Here is an 18,689-nt window from a genome sequence, read left to right on the forward strand (position 1 = left end):
ACTTTCGCAACATGCGACTTCATCGATCGATTTATCGAAATAGATACTCGAGGATCGTATATAAGTTCGATAATTATATCGTTTTATTTTGTAATTACTTGTAGTTTAGCACCCCGCTGGGGGTAGCCACCCACATGCTATATTTATTCTTATTTTATTTTTTTTCTTCATCAATAAGATGTAACACTTTACCAAATGTCCATGAGGACAAATTGTAAAATAACCAAAAGAAAAAAAAAAAAAAACTTGGTTTACTTTAAATTACAAAATGATGGATTTAACACCGGAGCTATCAGATCCATTGAAACGACGAATTTCGGATTTCGTTTTTATTTTCTACAATTATCGTTTACATGCAAATGTTTTCGATAAAGTTAACGTTGATTTTTTATTGAAATTGAAACATGATTATTTTACGTCATAAACGTGTCACTTTATTTGTAATCGTTTATACAAAATATTGTATAAGTATTGAATTAAAACATCATTTTATGTCCAAACGAATTTCACCAACAATTTTTTCGCAGATTTCCTTTCCACGTCAGTGATGTCTTCTTGAACGAGGTTGAACCGCCCTCAAACAATACTTTTTTCTTATTTCCTCCGCGCGCAAATACGGCATCAGCGTCGTTACGAAAGCGACGTGCCATGTGTAATCCACAAGACTTGACGAGAGCGAAAATCCCAATCAGCTGCTCGCCAGATCCTCGAGCAAACAAGGGATACCTTCGACAATGGAATTGTGTGTCGGTCGTGCGTGTGCACGTTGTACATCATAATGCGACACACGTGTATTTTGCTCGTATGGTACACACACGGACGCGTTTGTCCATTTCCTCGAATTTCACGTTCCTTCTCTGGTTTCGTCAATAATTCTGCCCTAAAATTATTTATTATACAATTAGTACATCTAGTAACGAATTTTTCGAATAAAAAGATTTTTGGTTGATTTTATTCAGTTTCAGAAGGTACGAATTTTTCGATAATTTTCGTAGCATCAACGATCCGATCCTTCGCGAAGCATATTTTGTCATATCATTTGCGGAAAGAAGAAGAAAAATATTTGAGCACCGGTTATGTATGCATTTTATTTATGCAACTTGATTCTGTACACATAGCGTAGTTGTTTTATGCTTCAAAATGAAATTGTTGGTTTCGAAAGTGCAAATATTGTTTCTGACAAAACACATTAATGCCGTGTATTCAAACATTCCTCTGTATACAACGAAACAATATATTTCTGATGACTCCCGAAACAATTAGAATGTCGTATAACTTTTTCATATTTTTCCTGCATATTTTCATAGTGGCAAAAACGACGATCCTAAGAATGCTTCGCTACATCTTTTTTTAAATCCGTCATAATTCTAAGCTCATAAATTTCCTCTACAGTAATAACGGTTTTTTTTCTACTTGTTGAAACTTCCAAAAATACCTGCGTAATTCGTGAAATTTGACGACTTTCTTCGACACGAAAACGTTCGATTCTCCTGCGTAATTGAAATCCATCCTAAAAAAATATTTTCCCACATGACAAATCTTTCTGCCCAAGATCGATACAATTTATTTTTCAAGAAGAGTTTACTTCAAAAATAGAAAACGACCCTACGAGAAAGCCTTTCGCCTAACCCTTTTCTGTAAAATCTGCAAGATCGCGCGTTAAAAAGGCAACTCGCTTCGCCCTTTCCTCGAGAGCACAAATCGCGCGAAGAAGAGGGCCGTTTACCGCAAAAATTGCCTTCTTTTCTACGAAATTTGACCTATCGATCGTCAATTCTCGCGACCCTCGTCGATTTAATCTTGATACGGCGAACCTTTGGCCTATTCGCTGCGGAGGGTTTCAACCCTTTCCTAGTATGATCGGCAAAAACGGTCGAAACCCTTTTCGCGGCAATATTTCACCTTTTCTTCGATAATAATTCGCCTTCCTAGCAGTCGTTATTACATATCAAAGTCGTGCAAATTTCTCGAAACCTTCTCTAACGAAGTCCAAGGGTCGTGACACGGTTTTCATGAAAGATTGAAGGGTGAATAAAAGTACCACTGTGATTTATGAGAAATCGTAGATGGAACCGTAGAAGACTCCAAAAGAGATTTAGTGTAACATTTTTTTCGTTGTCGAACGTTAGACACTTTTTCGAAAGATGAAAGATAAATATACCATAAATTGTTCGTTTGAAAAATTTATCAAAGATTTTTATTAAAGACGATCGTGTCTTCGGTTGAACTCTCTTTATACCATAGTTTAATGCCACTTCAAATTATTTCTGTAATAGAGTTCATCCGAATATACGATTAACGGTCTAATATTAAAGAATTCATCGATCTCCAATATAAATAATACCTACCATCGATTCTTCCATGGAAGATAAAAAATCATGCGTTTCTCCCTTAATAACGATCTTACCCCTCTCGTCGATCCCTTCGATATAAATGCCTGAACACACAGAGAAACAGGAGGAGCGTTTTTCCTTTTCTTTAGGAAATCCAACTCTTGCTTACCTCTGCTAGTCAGTTCCCACGGAATTCTTTCTAGCGTTTTCACGTTAAAATAAGTTTCGACGGTGATGTGTCGTGCGCACACATGTGCCTGTTGCAGGGGCTTGGTTTCGCCCGGTTAAAGGAATCCGTTTCGACAGGAAGCTACGGAAAAAAGGCTTGCACGCATTGTGACGATAGGGGTTGGACGAGAGGAGATCCATTTTGCGGGCAAATCTTGACGGACGTGAAAACGACGGGTTCGTGTTTGACGATCGCTGTTTCCACGCTAGTTTTAGGGGGTTTCTGGAAAAATATGGGATACGCGATGATCGTTGCCTTTTCATCTTCTGTATGTCCCAGAACTATTAGGAGTAGATGTAGCAACATATAACGAGAGATATAACAGAAATTATTTTTAAAAGATATTTTAGCACATATTTCGAAGGTTCTAACTAATGACTTAATAAATAAAGAAATAAATAAAACATTAAATTGTATAGAGAACACATAATTCTTATTTTCATTTTGACAGTTTTATTACAGCACTGAAGCAAATTGTCATTCAGGTCATATTCAACCGTAATATATCATGCAAGTCGTTTGTACTTACTTCTATCAAGATTGTAAAAGTCTTCCGGATGAGATACAATCAACACAGACCCTTGTAATGAAGTGTCGTTAGTTTTCCGAATATTACTTGTATTCTCAATTGACTCGTTAAATTTATTTCCTTCACCTGCCACTTTCGTACTTTTCTTAATTTATTTACGAGACTTGTATCGCAACTATTAGTTTGTATATTTATTGCATAACTGTTTGTATATCTATTCATAAAAAGAACATATATTACTCAAGTTCGTTAAAATGCTAAAATTACCATGACATACTAAACTGTATTCCTTCAAAGTTACTAAAGAATTTTCTCTCAAGGTTGTTGCAAAGTTTCTATATAAGAATCAAACACCTAACAGTATTACTATCCCTGAGACTTCAAGATTTTTTCTTTTTTCACAAACACGACCATATTTCACATTTTTCCACGGTAACATACCGATGCTGAGCATTCTTAGCGCATTAAATTCCGTCACGGATTTATTCGTCCTGGTCGTAGCTACGAGAATACCGGCGAAGGTAAATCTCACCGCCCCCGAAAATTTAAGATGACAGTTGTTGCGGCATACGGCGCTCGCAACCCCTGAAATCATCGAACCGGAAGGGGGTGTCTCCAAGGGCGGAGGCACGACGCAAGTGCACAAGATCCGAAGGTCAGGTCCTCGGGATTACTCATTCATAAACGCACTTTACGCTCCTTCCTTTTCTCTTCTGTCCCTTTTACCGATCTATAGACAGGATATCCTCCATAGTCTTGAATCGATGACCTACATCCCATGAAAATGCTCTCTTCTATTTTTCTTGCTTCTCTTTAGCAGCTCATGGGAACGAGAAAAAGAGCAATCAAAATTTCTTTTCGATCGATATTTCTATTATGTCATTTAATAGGTTTATAAATTGGCTTTTATTTAATTAAAATATATTTGCCGTAAGGGGGTGTGTTACTTTGTGAAACGAAAGTTCATATTTTATAATTTCCAGAATAACATACGGATCATATTTTATGCAATCGTTTGCTGTAAATGCAAGTTGTTGTATATTTGTTACAGACTTCTATTTTTGTCCTCATTGGTATTTATTAATATTTATGAAAGAAGTTTCCTGCAAGGTAGATTAATAAGTTTTTTTTTTTATTTTATTTTGTTTTTTTTTACAATTTGTCCTTATGGACATTTGGTAAAGTGTTATATCTTGTTGGTGAAAAAAAAAAGAATAAAATAAAAATAAATATAGCATGTGGGTGGTTACCCCCAGCGGGGTGCCAGCTTCGTTTTTTCCAAGTTATATCTTTTATGGTTTTTAATAAGTTAAACGGAAATTCGATACGAATGGAATACTCGAAACAAGTTACAATTTGCACTCTTCCAAAAATTGATAATTCTTATCTGCTTCGATCAATAAAGGAAACTTCTTAGAAACTCCTCTCTTCATTATCTACAAATTGTTTCGGAAGATTCCACTTACGTATTTATTGCCTTCTCGTTCCTCGTCATTTACGTACATTAAGAATCTCTAACGTTTCAGTCATTTGTGACTCTTCAGGGAGAATATGTTGACATAGGGAAGAGAGATACCGAATGCAAACAGTATTGATTTTACGTTGAATATTTTAAATTCTGTATCGTTACCCTCTTTCCTATTCTTATCACTTATTTATGCATTGATAAACAAATTTGTGGAATGTATAGTATAAGATTACCAAAAAGGAACGTGGTCGATACAAATGCACAGAGTTACGTATAAATTAGTTCGAATAAATATATAACATTTTCACGAAACTACACACACGCATGTGCCAAAAATTCGATTTAAACAAACGATTTCGTTCGTATATATATTTTTCGTCCGAATACGTTCAATCCACGGAAAGAGGCTTAGCTGGCAAAAACTTCAAACGTAAACAAAACAATTTCACTACAGTTCAACGACGTAAACAGAACGTTTTTCTGTCCGTAGCAATCATAGCGATAATAAGTCACGTTATTTAAGAGGACGCAGTTCGCGTCGTGGCATGGAGAACAGCGGAACGTTTATGCCGAACGCATCGCGATACAAAGTGTCCATCGACATGACTAGTGCAGTGGCCGTGGTTTATCGACAACCTGTCGTCCCGACCTCGAGACAACGTCGAAAGTGCAGAACCCTTTCTGTTCTACGCGACCTGACGAAGTTGTTCTACGCGGTAATACGGGCGAGTAGAAGTTTTGTTCAAGTTTGCACGTCGACTTCGATAACATCGTTCGATGGCTTGGTATCGCATCATGTACGCGTACCATTTATCTGACGTGAGATAATAGATTAGCGATGGAACCTAACAGTCTTGTTATATAATGTGGGATACGTACTCGTACGTCCCTAATTGCAAAAGATGGTTAATAGTTTTGTGAAAGAGTCAGTTATAAGGTACGTATGATAAAGTTTCGACGATTGAAATTTTTATAGATATTGCCTGAAAAGTGTCTCTTTTACAGAAACCTAATCTGTCGAACGTTGTGATTTTTATTTTGATAGAACAAAATGGATCATACGTAATTCGATAAAATAATATAAAACGGGAAATATCGTGCATCCATTGTTTCCTTATAAAACGAAAGAAACGTTTCGAACGACCTAATATTATGATTTTAACATTTTTACGAATTTCCGTGTCGAGGGTAGAATAGGTTTCTAAATGTATGGAAACTAATAACGTTAAAATATTTGGAAAATAAAACTGTGTATCACTTGGAACATTATCTAGAAAATATATTCTTTGAGTATCGTTATTTAGACAATTATTTAGAAAATGAATTGTTGACACGTATTTGAGAAAGTTTTTCAAATTCTGTCGAAGATTAAGATTTATTTTTCTATATATTTTTTAATAATATATTATATAAGGTTTCTGTTTGCTTGGCTAGAGTGCGTAGTATAAAGCTATACCAAAGCAAAACGACAAATTCAATAGTACGTTTTCGTTAAATTAATTTTATACTGATCGACTCTATTCAAACGGGACGTTCAAAACAACTACCTTGTTGCAAACAAAATTTGATCTCGGTGGCGACCAAATAAAATGCAAAATAGTTGTTTACTCGAATCCTTATACCCACGAAGCGGAGATAAACATATGAAAGGGTAAACAGAACGCGAACATACACGAGCTTGTTTACCATGCTCACGATAACCAGTTTTCTACCATGAATTATATATTTTTTTGAAAATACGATAGAACGAACTGACATAGATCGAACTGCGCGCACAAACCGTACATGTCCACAAACATGAACAAGTATTTATTGTTACTCGCTTTAACTAGCCGAGATGTACAAACATTCTCGAGCAGAAATGTATCGGAAATCGTTTACCAGCCATTTCGCGTGAAATCGTGTGCCATGCTTCTCCGTGTTTTCAGTCGCCTGCAAAATTTACATTTACTAAGTTTACGGTTCGCGGAGTATCCACATATTTTTAGTTTATGCTACCAATAACGCGAATTTCTAACAAATATTTCTAATGTAATAAATCAATCAAAGTATTGGAATACCTTCGAACGTTGATAAATGTATTTATATATATCGCATAGAATATAGTTTTCTTAACTGGTATTTCTCTTCTAATATTCTCCGCTCCTTGATGAAAACTCTAATTTTGAATCATTCCACGCGAGACGCCAAAATATTCAACATTCTGTGCCAGCAAATTAATCTTTGATTAAATAATATACACAATTGTATTCAAAAAGAAATATATATATAAGGAAATGAAATTTGAAAGAATAAAGTTACGCGAGCGTGTACGTCTCTAATAGAGCGCACAACGGCCTTCTTTGGCTGCTCTTTATCCGTTCATGCACAAAAGATCTTTCCTGCAAGGAACTGCGCGGCACAATACCCCTCGCTTCTACCCTTACTGCCGGAAGGGTAGTCGCGACAGCTTTCGAAGGCTCGTTTACGTCGATTAACCGAGCTGTTCTCGTTACAAGCCGTGATCCGCGAGATCGCCGGGACGTCGTCGTTGCCTCGTCCGGTTGCCACGAAGCTTATCGACAAGCTGTCTACCTGACACGACGGCCACGGGCAAGGAAGCGCCTTCGTCCAATTGATCAACGTTAACGGAAGGTCCGAGGTTTATGTTAAGGAGGCGAACCACCGACCTCGTTCAACCTCACCGACCCAAACGAGAGGCACACACCATGCAGGCGTGTGTGACGGCCACGTCGCATCCGCCGACCTTTTTGTCACCGTACCTCTGCGGTTCTCTGGTCGCGTGCCGGACTATAATCCGTCTCTCTTCCGCTCACGAACGTTCCCCTTTTTTCCTACAATAAGATGGTCAGGTCAAACCTGTGCGCAAAGAAGGGTCAATCGAGGATTAACCTGTTTACCACAGAGGGACCATATAGGAAATGATACAGGTGCCTTCCGGGTTTTAGTGAAAACGAGAAGCGAACGATGTTGACGCCCTGTCAAACGGGCGGTGTTTATTTCTTAATCCGTTTTTTCTATTTCTTTTTACTCGATCGCTGATAGATTGCAAATATTTTTACAAATTCATGCTTCACGTCTGCCACATAAAAGATATAACTTAGAAAAAACGAAGCTGGCACCCCGCTGGGGGTAGCCACCCACATGCTATATTTATTTTTATTTTATTTTTTTTTCTTCGCCAATAAGATATAACACTTTACCAAATGTCCATAAGAACAAATTGTAAAATAAATAAAATAAAATAAACAAAAAAAAAGTCTGCCAAATATTAAAATTCTATGATCCTCTCGTGCGAAGAGATCCCTTTTAACAAAGATTTTCCGTAATATACGTACATTATAAATACGAAACCTCCAACTTTCTATAAAAACTTTTCACCCACGTTTCCTGTCTACATTTATCGGTTTACGGAAGAGAATCGTTAAAAAAACGGAAGAAGATACGATCAGGGAATCGATCATGCGCCATTGTGCTATCCGACCGAGATCAACTGCGCGTACACTCGCAGGTGTCGCACAATTGCAAGGAAGGATTTGCAGGTGCAAGAACACCAGCTATTCAATTTAATTTCAGGAATAACAGTATCCTGGGGTTACCATCAGTATGCTCGGTCATCGACAGTATCTAAATTACAAGAGTAATTTCTGAGAGAAATAAAGATCTGTGAAGCTACGAGCTTATCTCTTGACCATACTTTGTAATTGTTCATGCTAGTCCTCTTTATTTCCAACGTAAACCATTGCATGCTGAAAAAACTTTCGACCCTTGGTGTACTTCGTTCGTGTCCTTTGCGAATATTCGCCGAATTATCAAGGAAGAAGAGAAAAAGAGAGGATTAACAATGGAATGGACGACGATCTTTGTGTAAACAGGTGAGTTCTTAAACGCTCTCCTCTATTTTCTTCTTTTTCTTTTTTCCTTTAGCCTCGTCTAGCGCTTCCGACGTCGCTTTTTCTTACAACCAGGGAGCACAAATCGTTGGGGCTTCCCTGGGTACTGAAAACTTGGTGCTGTTCGGTGTACTGTGTTGGCATAAAATTTACGAGGGTCCGGTGAAATCGGTTTTATTGGTGTGCAGTTAGACTCTTAGAAATCCCCTGGCAGTAAAACAATTAAAACCTTGTCCTTCGTCACACGTACGTGCACTTTACGTGCTACAAAGTTGACAGAAGAAGATACTTTAGGAATGCAGTTTAGGATTTTCCGATTTTTCGGAAAATCCTAAGTATCGAAGTACATAAGGATTGTAACGGCTTACGAATCGAGAATTGATGAATATACCCGTGACTGAACTTACCGAACAGAACATCATGAACCTCGACAACTTGCTAACTGTACTAGTGATTTATTAAATCCCCTTGTAGACGTGTCGGTGTAAAGCAACGCTCCGACAAATTTGCGCAGTAAATTTGCCCAGGAAACGAAGATAAAATGAGAGTGAGCGATACCTTGCGATTTACTGTCCAGTCGTAAAACGTGCGTAAATTAGAATTACTTAATTTGCGTGGTTATAGAGATAGCTGTTCCTCTTTCCAGCTGATATTTCGCAGGGAAACTGAATTTTCCGTTGACATTTTTATTACTGGAAAGCCGAGATTCGTGCGCGCAATATCAAGATTTAGATCTTAATGGGAGAGGTCGTAAGTTTAAAATAAGGGGCATTCTAGAAACACGAGATAACGATGTCTTTCGCAGATAAAAGAAGTAGCTACTTCTCCAAAATTATGCGACGTATGAAACGAGATTTTACTTTCGGGAGAAATTATTTACTTTCCGAAGAACTACGTCGGCAATGCTCGTTTCGAAGTTTAAGTAATTATAGACGATGGTATATATTCTGCCACTAACATCAGGAATTTTTCAGCAATTGGAATTTATCTATACGTATATTTATATCGTCCAAAACTTGTTCATCGACGTATAAAATTTGACACAACACGCTTTGTCAAGTTCGTAGCAGACGGAATTGAACGAGAATTGTACAGTAATCCCAGATGAACAGCTATATATTTTTCATGCGAACGAAATAACCGGTCGTTACCAATTTTCGAGGCACAAAAAGGGAATCTTTAATCCTCGGCTCGGCGAGCGATTTATTTTCATCAGGGAATCGCATCGTCTCCGCGATCGAACGGCAGAGAAACGTTACGTTACGCTAACAAACGTTAATTTGTGCCCTCACGGTCGACGTATCGAATTATTGTAGCTTTCAAGAGATCTTCCCTTGCCGTTTCCCCCGTACACTTAGGTCAATCGTGAATCAAATCGCATTAGCCTCGCAGATGCATATTCATGGGAAACGTATGGCAGATTACACAGGTTTCGTTGCACCCCGCCTACCAAGAGGGGTGTTTTGCATCCCTTGAAAAAGGGTTCCGAGCATATTTATCGAGGTAAAACGACGTCGTAAACGCTCACGATATCGTCCCTCTCTCCTTTCGTTACTTTCACCCCCCTCGCCTCTCCTACTTTTATTCATACCGTCTTACGTTTTTCACGTTTGAATCTCTTTCTTTCTCTTTTTATCCTTTCGTCTTTTTTCTTCGCATACGTAATCCCATTGATCGTACTTTGTCGTCGGTCGCGTTCCAACGGATGGAATTTGATCGACTTGCGAGACCCTCGAGCGTTACTCGTGACGAGACAACAAGCTTTTTCATTTCTTCGCGGGAGAAATCGTTTCTTCGTGATGGGACGTAACGGCTCCAGGGATCCTCGTGTTTGATACGGAATTTGACAGCGCGGTAATCGTGCTATCAGACCGACAGACGGTGAAAGCGATGGGGAGGAATATGGACTTCGGAGCGTTGCGTTGGTTTTATAATTTGATCGTGTACCACGGTACTCTTCAGGATTTTCGAATGGTACTGTCGAAATCTCTCTGTTTAAAGACACTTAGAAATTCTTGGAATAGAAATTTATAAGCTATCTCTATTAACGCGTTCACGCTACCAATTGCTCGTTTCTTAATTAGAAATTTGTGCGATCATATTTCGCACTATTAAAGTCGATACACGCGAATCAATCGAATAAGTCGATCTTAACTCTTCTATTATTGATTTCTAATATTATTGATTCTAATATTGATCCATTTTATTCTATTACTACAAAATGGATCATACATAAATCCATAAAATAATATAAAATAAAAGACCTTGTGCATCTACTACTCGCTTATAAAACGAAAAGAACTTTTAGGACAATCTAACACATTTCCCAAGTTTATTCTCCCATCTTGCATTAAGATATCCTTGTTACTTAAGGTATCTCAAAGTATCCTCATACACGTCAAAAGACCAAAATAAAAAATTCTACGGGACGAAACATATTCGTTGAATTCGCACAGAATCCTCGCAAAAGCGTTCTCTGATATTTCCGAAACTACGCACGGAATGTCTGCAACCCCCGAAATTAGTCACGGAAACGTCTGCCTCGTCGCCACCGGGGAAAAGTTAGATTGTTCCCCTCGGAAGAATGGAAAAGAAGTCTGCGCGAGAAAAGGAATCAAGCGACGAGAAGAAAGAGACAGAGGGGGTCGGATGATTATCCGAAGTTCATCGGTCCTCTTCACGAACTCGTGAGCCTGCTAAGCTACGCATTAGAAACATCCAGGCGGAGTTATTCAGGTCGTGCGACTCGTTTTCTCCTGGTTCGCGCGCGCCGATTTCTCCATCGCACGCGTACGTGTACGTCGCTCTCTTCTCTGTATTTCAATCTGTCCGTGTCCGTAACTCTCTGCATGTGTGTGCGTGATAAGTCTGATCGTGAATGCCGCTGGAGGATTATGGGGTGCGAGTGTGACGAGTTCTTCGAGGACCATCCTTGTTCTCCGCCTTCTACTTCTTCTTCTTCTTCTTCCTCTCCTTCTTTACACCTCGAGTCCTTACGACCGACGGTTACGCGAACATTGTGTCACCGATGGGATTATCCCTGCTCCCTTTTTTCAGCACAGGGAACAGTATACACGATTTCTCATCGAAAGCACGATGAGTCGCGCTAACCATTCCGAAACAGCAACAGCTTCGTTTCGTGCCGTCGCTAGGAGTCAAACTTAGAACGTTTCTTCTTGCGTATTTTAAAGGATGTTGGAGAAAAGAGAAAGCTGCGCAATTGATAAATTCTTGATGTTCTTCGTGGACATATTTTATACATGTTGACTTTACGGGACAATTTTTAGAATCGTTGGTAGAACGTCTTCGTATTTATAGTTGTGATATCGAGTAGCTTCTTACGATGTTATGAGCCACGGGTAAAAAGTTGCGAAAAGATCGAAGACGAAGCTGGCACCCCGCTGGGGGTAGCCGCCCACATGCTATATTATTTTTTTATTTATATTTTTTTTTTATTCTTCACCAACAAGATATAACACTTTACCAAATGTCCGCAAGGACAAATTGTAAAATAACCAAAATAAAATAAAAAAAAAAAAAAGATCGAAGAGAATAGAACGATGTTCTTTGAAAGTACATATATTCACTGTAGTTTAAGTAGCTTTCGTTCGTGGTATAGAAGAAAGTAAGTGTAATTAAATGTAAATGAGTGTAATTGAAAAATTAAAAAACAAATTGAACGATGACTAATCATCGAATAAAGAAATAGTTTTAATCGCAAGTTGTAAAGAATATTCAATAGGAAAATCACTGACAGAAAAATAGAAACAATAGGAAAATTACTGACAATACGTTTCGAAAAGATCTTGTTATTAATATAATATTAATATGGAGCTCTTTGGTATTAATATAACGTTAGAAACTCAAGAAAAGTAATAAATTTTCCTTTCTTAATACATGTCGCCCAAGATTATTCGGAATTATGATAAATAATAATTAATGAAACGTCTTTCAAATCCTCACACCGATACAGTCTTTTTCTAAATTCCTTTTGTTAAAAATTTATTAAAAACATTCGTTTTGTTAATTCAGTCATTAACGCAGACGCATAAGCAAGAAATTACTTGGTCCGTGAAACAGTCATAAACAAAATAGAATAAACGGAGAAATCCATAAAGGATGAAAAAACAGTTTTAGGAGAACCTTGGATAGCTTCGAGGTATATACGTTCGAACAGCGCCTGAAATAATATTTCGGCTAAAACAATAAAGATTTCGAAGGGACGCACGAACAATAGACTTGGTCGTCTACCTGCAGAATTTTCGTGAGGATTTCTAGTGTCCGAAACGAGCGACGAGCTTTCAGGGAAACGGTAATGCGATTAGTTACGCGGTGCAAAGTGAAGTATACGCAGGCACTGTTTGTTCTTCGACATAACTGTTAATTCTCTACGAATGTTATTAGTTCGTTCAGGGTGCGCTTTCAGCAGCCGCATTGCTTTACAATCGTAGTATTAATGTTGTTTGCGGATTAAGGCTGAGCCGATCGAACGTTTAGAAATAACGTTCTAACTATTTGTTAGAAATAACAGATTCGGATTTGACTAATGCTTTGTTATTTTCTATGAACTTTTGTACTTTCAAATTTTTTACAATTTGTCCTGAAGGACATTTGGTAAAGTGTTATATCTTATTGGCAAAAAAAAAAAAAAATAAAAATAAATATAACATGTGGGTGGCTACCCCCAGAGGGGTGCCATCTTCGTGTTTGCTAGGTTATATCTTTCATGATTTAATCACATTTAAAATTCATTAATATTTTTTTTTTAACTATCGGATCGCAGATTCCATTTTCATTTTCATTTTCTCTGTTCGCAACCTTAAACACGTTAACGCTGGGTCACATTAGCCTGTTCGACGCGACCGCAATTTTTCAACTTCGACCTCAATTTATAGCAAAATTACAAAAGCTATACGATTCCTGTTGGGTTCAATAAATCCCGTGGACTTCAACTAATTCATCGATATACCATAGTTTGTCGATATCAATTTGCATATATGTATAAATGTTAAATAAATGTGACGGGACCAGTTTTGACCCTAATTTTGTACTCTTTTCGATTTTTCTCAAAAAGTAGAGGTCTGACGCGAATTCTGACCATCGCACGCAATTCTGTGAACATTTTTCTATAAGAAACGTTCATAGCGCGAATCGACAAATTTTTCAATCAACAGGAAAAAAAATAGTCATGCATGTCCGTCGGATAACAACGCGCGGGTAAGCAACATTTTTTTTTTATAGTTTGATTTGGTTTTTTTACAATTTGTCCTGAAGGACCTTTGGTAAAGTATTATATCAGTTATTAGGAAAAAAAAAAAAAAATAAAAATATAGCATGTGGGTGGCTACCCCCAGAGGGGTGCCATCTTCGTGTTTGCTAGATTATGTATAATAACATATTGCGATCGTTGTAAGAGCCAGCCGGCACTCTGCCTAACTAGTTTTAAAAAATTGCATGAAGGAAGAAAATAATTATGTTAAGTTTATGATATTGAATTGTTATGATTTTACTATTGTATGTCTGCTTATAACGTTGAGATAAAATAATATAAACCTATTTTATACTACCTATTTTGTGAAATATATGTGTGACCCACCGTCGCCCCTCGGAACAGACACATTTGACCCACCGGTGGGTCGCGTCAGCGTCAACGTATTAAAATACCTACAGTTAAAGAAGAAATATTCAAATTCAGTAATATCCCTTTAGATCGAAGCATTAGATTCAACTAGAATCAAACATACTATGAACTCTTATAATTCAAGTTACAGTACCACGCCAAAATAATTTACTTATAATTCTCTACTTGTAAATAGTCTACCAAATAAAAAAAATTCAATAATAGACATAACATAATAATTAACAACCACCAAAAGCCACTAGTTATTTAATTAATTAACACGATGAATCAGATCCGTAGATTAAAAAGATATCACCCTCTATATTTAAACATTAGATTCAGCTAGAACTAAACATACGATAATCATTTATTATTCACGTTATAGTACCACGCCAGAATAATTTACTTATAATTTTCAACGAGAATTGATTGTAAATTACTTCCAAAAAAGAAAAAAATTTTCTCTGTAATTTCACGTTTCTCCCTGATTTTTGCTGGGTCTTAACTTCAGCTGGAAGCATCGATAACCTCATGTCATGCTCAAGTCCACCCCGACATCGTAAATACTTCAGAATGTTCGATGGTCGTGCATTCTCTGCGCTATTGTTCTACGCACCACGGGAGGTCCTTCCTTTTTCGCTAGTTTATCCTAGATCGTTTTCTGTGTCGACCATAAGTCCCTTGTGTTCTCCGTTTGCGTTCATGGAAGACCTCGTCCTCGTGCACGGAATTTTTAAAATGTCTCCAGTTGGAATCACATGCTTCCACGAAATTCTGTTACCAATATGACGTGCCCACTTGAATATGTATGCATGTTGGCGCATGCAGCCGAGAGAATGCGCAGACACTCGTTCATACCAAATAGCGGATATTCGTGTTTCATGAACGAGACGGCGCGTTTCAGAATTTTGGTAATTGATATAAATTTCAATATAAGGTTGACTAAAATCGAATGACTTCTAGCTTTGAGTACAGGAAAGGGAAGGAACGAGAATTTCTATAAACGTACAGATATACAGGTATTAAAATTATAACTTAGTCGAGCTTTGCATATTCGATCAATATAGTTCACATTAGCAAAAATTCGCAACAAGATACAGAGTAAGAATAGAAACACACCCGAATCAGCTGGCAGCTGAAACGTGCAACACAACAAAGATCGCAAGAAGACTAAAAAGGAAACACCCAATAGATCTCATAAAAGATATAACTTAGAAAAAACGAAGCTGGCACCCCGCTGGGGGTAGCCACCCACATGCTATATTTATTTTTATTTTATTTTTTTTCTTCACCAATAAGATATATAACACTTTACCAAATGTCCATAAGGACAAATTGTAAAATAACCAAAATAAAAAAAAAAAAAAAAACATTAGCAAAAAAGGTATTCCGTCTCGAACGATAGCAACCGCTAGGCGCGTGCCATTCGCGCGAGTTGCTTTCGCAGGAAATATTCAGAATTCAATGAGTTAAAAGGATCTTTCCTGGAAGAATTTTCGAATCGAACATTTATTTTCTTAAGAGAAATTTCGTTAGAAGGATGCTAGAGTAAAGTGTATATCTGCTTCGAAAGGAATTTTTTAAAAAGTCGGGAAATCACGATCAGCTACACTCTACAATTTTACATAATTGTTATACAAATATTCATTTTCCTCTTATTACGACGAATAAAATCAGATCGCAGTACATATTTAACCGTGGTTAACGGGGCAGATTTTCCGGGCGTTGAACGAATCTAAAAATTGGTGGAAGTAAGGAGTCGTTAAGGAGGACGAAACACTGTCAGGATTACAAAGGGAGAATTAACGCAGCAGAAGGATAAGAGAAAGAAACGTGAAAGAAACGTGAAAGAAACGCTTATGTACAAAGAGTCTCTCCTGGGATACTAATGAAGCTAGCCTTTAATGAATCCATACCGAGCCCTTGAAGATTTCAAGATAACGCTGATGGATACTCTCGCACCAGGAACTCTTCCACAAACGGAGATTACCTTACTCCCGCCAGGACTTTCTCTACGGTCTTTCCTTGGTCGGACAGTGTCGCTTTGAGAACAGCCACAATCCGGGAATTTCGTTGTCGTCGAATTCCTCCAAGAACCTTACTTGCATCTTTTTGCATACCAAAGCAAGCGTCGATAGATTTACGACGTGCTCTGTCCGGCAATTATCACTTGTCACGATTTAACCAGGGAAATCCGTGGTTCCCATAGCGACATTTCTTCTCTCCTTAACGAAATAATCCGAACCCTAATTAAGTCACGATGCACCGTGCGCCGACTCGTTCAACGAACGAAAGTAACAAAAGAACTCGAAGACGGTATCAATTATTTCGTAGACTGATTCGTACTGGTAGAAAGTTTGCGAATTACGAGAATTTTTATATCCCCAAACTGACCGTTTTTATACTGCAGCGGCTATTTATGAATTATGATGTAAGACGAGGTACCAAAGGGATTCTTAAAGTCAACCCTTGCACAATGTAGCATGAGAGAGACTCGTCAAATACGCTATAAATTACACGCTTTAAATATCGTTACATTTAATGCAATTATGATTAATGCTTGAGTTACTCAACCCATTTTCGCGTAATTGAATCACACCCTTAGCTAAACAATATCTCTTCGTCCCTTTCCACTCTAATTAAGAATCAGTTCATACGTCGTGAAATTCCGGGCGGTTCGACAGACGGCGCTTAATCGATTGTTACGAGGCCAGAGCGGGACTTCGTGTAAACTCGAGGGATTATTATTCCCGTGGACGTGTTGTTGGTCCGCTTTCGTAGCGAGGTACGAAAGACGAATTTCGTGGAGCTGTGGGTCCCGCGTTCGCTACGTAGCCACGGATCCAATTACACGATCCACGACGATCGACGTGGAACAATCGGCGACCAGGATGGAACGTCCAACGAGGAGGAGAGTCTACTGGCAACTCTTGCCATCCGCCTCGCCAACCGTCTCTCTGTTATTTGCCGAGCTATCATCGGGAGAAGTTTCGCGGAGGCAAGGGCCCAGGCTACGAGATTGCTAGCCTTCCGCGCGGCGTAATTACCAAAAATCAAGCAAAAGGACCGAAAAGCCATCACTGTGCTTCGACGGTGTTTCTGCAATTTTGGCGCGGGGCCATTGACACGCACTCGGCCACTCGCCGTTTGTCTTCGAGACATTCTCTGCACCGCGGCGATTCCTCGACGCGAACGTCGTAAACCCAGCGGAAAATACGTGGCAAGAAAGGAAACTCTCTCGTTGCATTTATACTCTGTTAAACTCTATTAACCTGTTGGTTGCATTGTTTCTTAATTAGAAACTCTTTTGGGCGGAGAAGCATAGATTTACGAAGGTCAATTGATCTTGGATAGATTGTTTTTAGACTGGTTGTTTTTAGGCTGTAATTATCACGTCGGACGGAAGAATGAAGTAGGTCGAGAGTAACGTAAATTATTTTTAATTGCTAGGCTGATTTATTCGCTACGCGGTCACTCGTGAATAATACTATGGCCGGTATTTATCCAATATATTTCTCGTTTTAATATCACATGTTATATTTATATCTAAAAAGAACCATCTTTCCTTGTATAGACAATTTTTCGTAGTTTTATTCAATTTTCCTGATTTTTCTCCGTACGATCAATCCCTCCATCCGTCCCTATCACTCGCATCGGCTGGCTCGCAAAAATTTGCCACACTATTCCGCTACGTCCAGATCGCGGACATTCTCGAATCCAAAAGAAATTACCCTGTCACCCCTGGAAGCGCCATAAATCGCGACGGAGAAGCCAATTAAGCAGGAGAACGAGTTAGGGAACAGGTCTCGCGGAAGGCGAAAGTGAGGCTCGCGCGATCGGCCGACGAGAAAAACGCCCGGCAGAGTAAACAACGGAAAAGTGGAATGGCCCGAGACAAAGAGGAAGGCTCGCGCGTACCCGCCTGCCTTCTTCGATGCGGTACAAAGCGACAGAAGATGGACAAAGAAGAAGCTGGCTACGGAAACGTGTATAATCTTCTTGGCTTGCACCGAAAGACAGACAGAGATTGCATACCACCTTTGCGTTCCTTCGGATACAAGACAGAGATGAAAAGAAAGAGGAAGGAAGACAAGGAGTAAAACGGGAAGAAGAAAAGGTAAAAAGTGCGAAGAAAGAGAAACGACAGCGTATACAATGCGCGGGACGAAGGAAAAGAGGAAGAGCGAGAGAGAAGCCTTCGTCGTTGAAAAAGGTTTCGGCTTAGCCTTTTGCCACCCCCTTCTGACCTCGGTGCAGCCCCTCCTCGGGCGAATTTTCTACCGTTCGCCACCCGCTGCGTCCCTCCTTGCTCCACGGACAATGCTTGTCCGACCGTTCACAGCGACAATCGCACGGAAATCGTGACGGTTTTACCATCGCTGGAAATCCATGCCGAATCTACCGGCTGCATTCATCCGGCTACGTTTTCCTCTATCTGCCTTTCCGCATCTCTCGTCCCTCTACACCGAACGTTCTTCAGAAGCGCGTCACGACGCTGCACCGACGGCCAGAGGGTGCTCTTTGCCGAGCAAAAATGAAAAATGTTGTTGGTTCTATTCCATGTTCAATAGATGTGAGGCAATCTTTAATGGACTAAGGAATTTGGGAGAATTTTTA

The 18,689-nt window shown here is 38.9% G+C and overlaps 1 protein-coding gene across 1 annotated transcript in view; it reads right to left on the bottom strand.

Moving 5' to 3' along the window:
* Window positions 1-367: 367 nt before the first annotated feature.
* The window catches only part of LOC132916131 (uncharacterized), a 53,322-nt gene continuing 35,000 nt past the window's right edge, over window positions 368-18,689 (bottom strand). Inside the window, exon 4 of the mRNA XM_060975935.1 lies at window positions 368-880. Coding sequence (XP_060831918.1) covers window positions 631-880 — 250 coding nt within the window. The 3' untranslated portion in view covers window positions 368-630. The remainder of the gene's footprint in view (window positions 881-18,689) is intronic.

The sequence above is a fragment of the Bombus pascuorum genome, chromosome 1, assembly GCF_905332965.1.
Source record: "Bombus pascuorum chromosome 1, iyBomPasc1.1, whole genome shotgun sequence".
NCBI lineage: Eukaryota > Metazoa > Arthropoda > Insecta > Hymenoptera > Apidae > Bombus > Bombus pascuorum.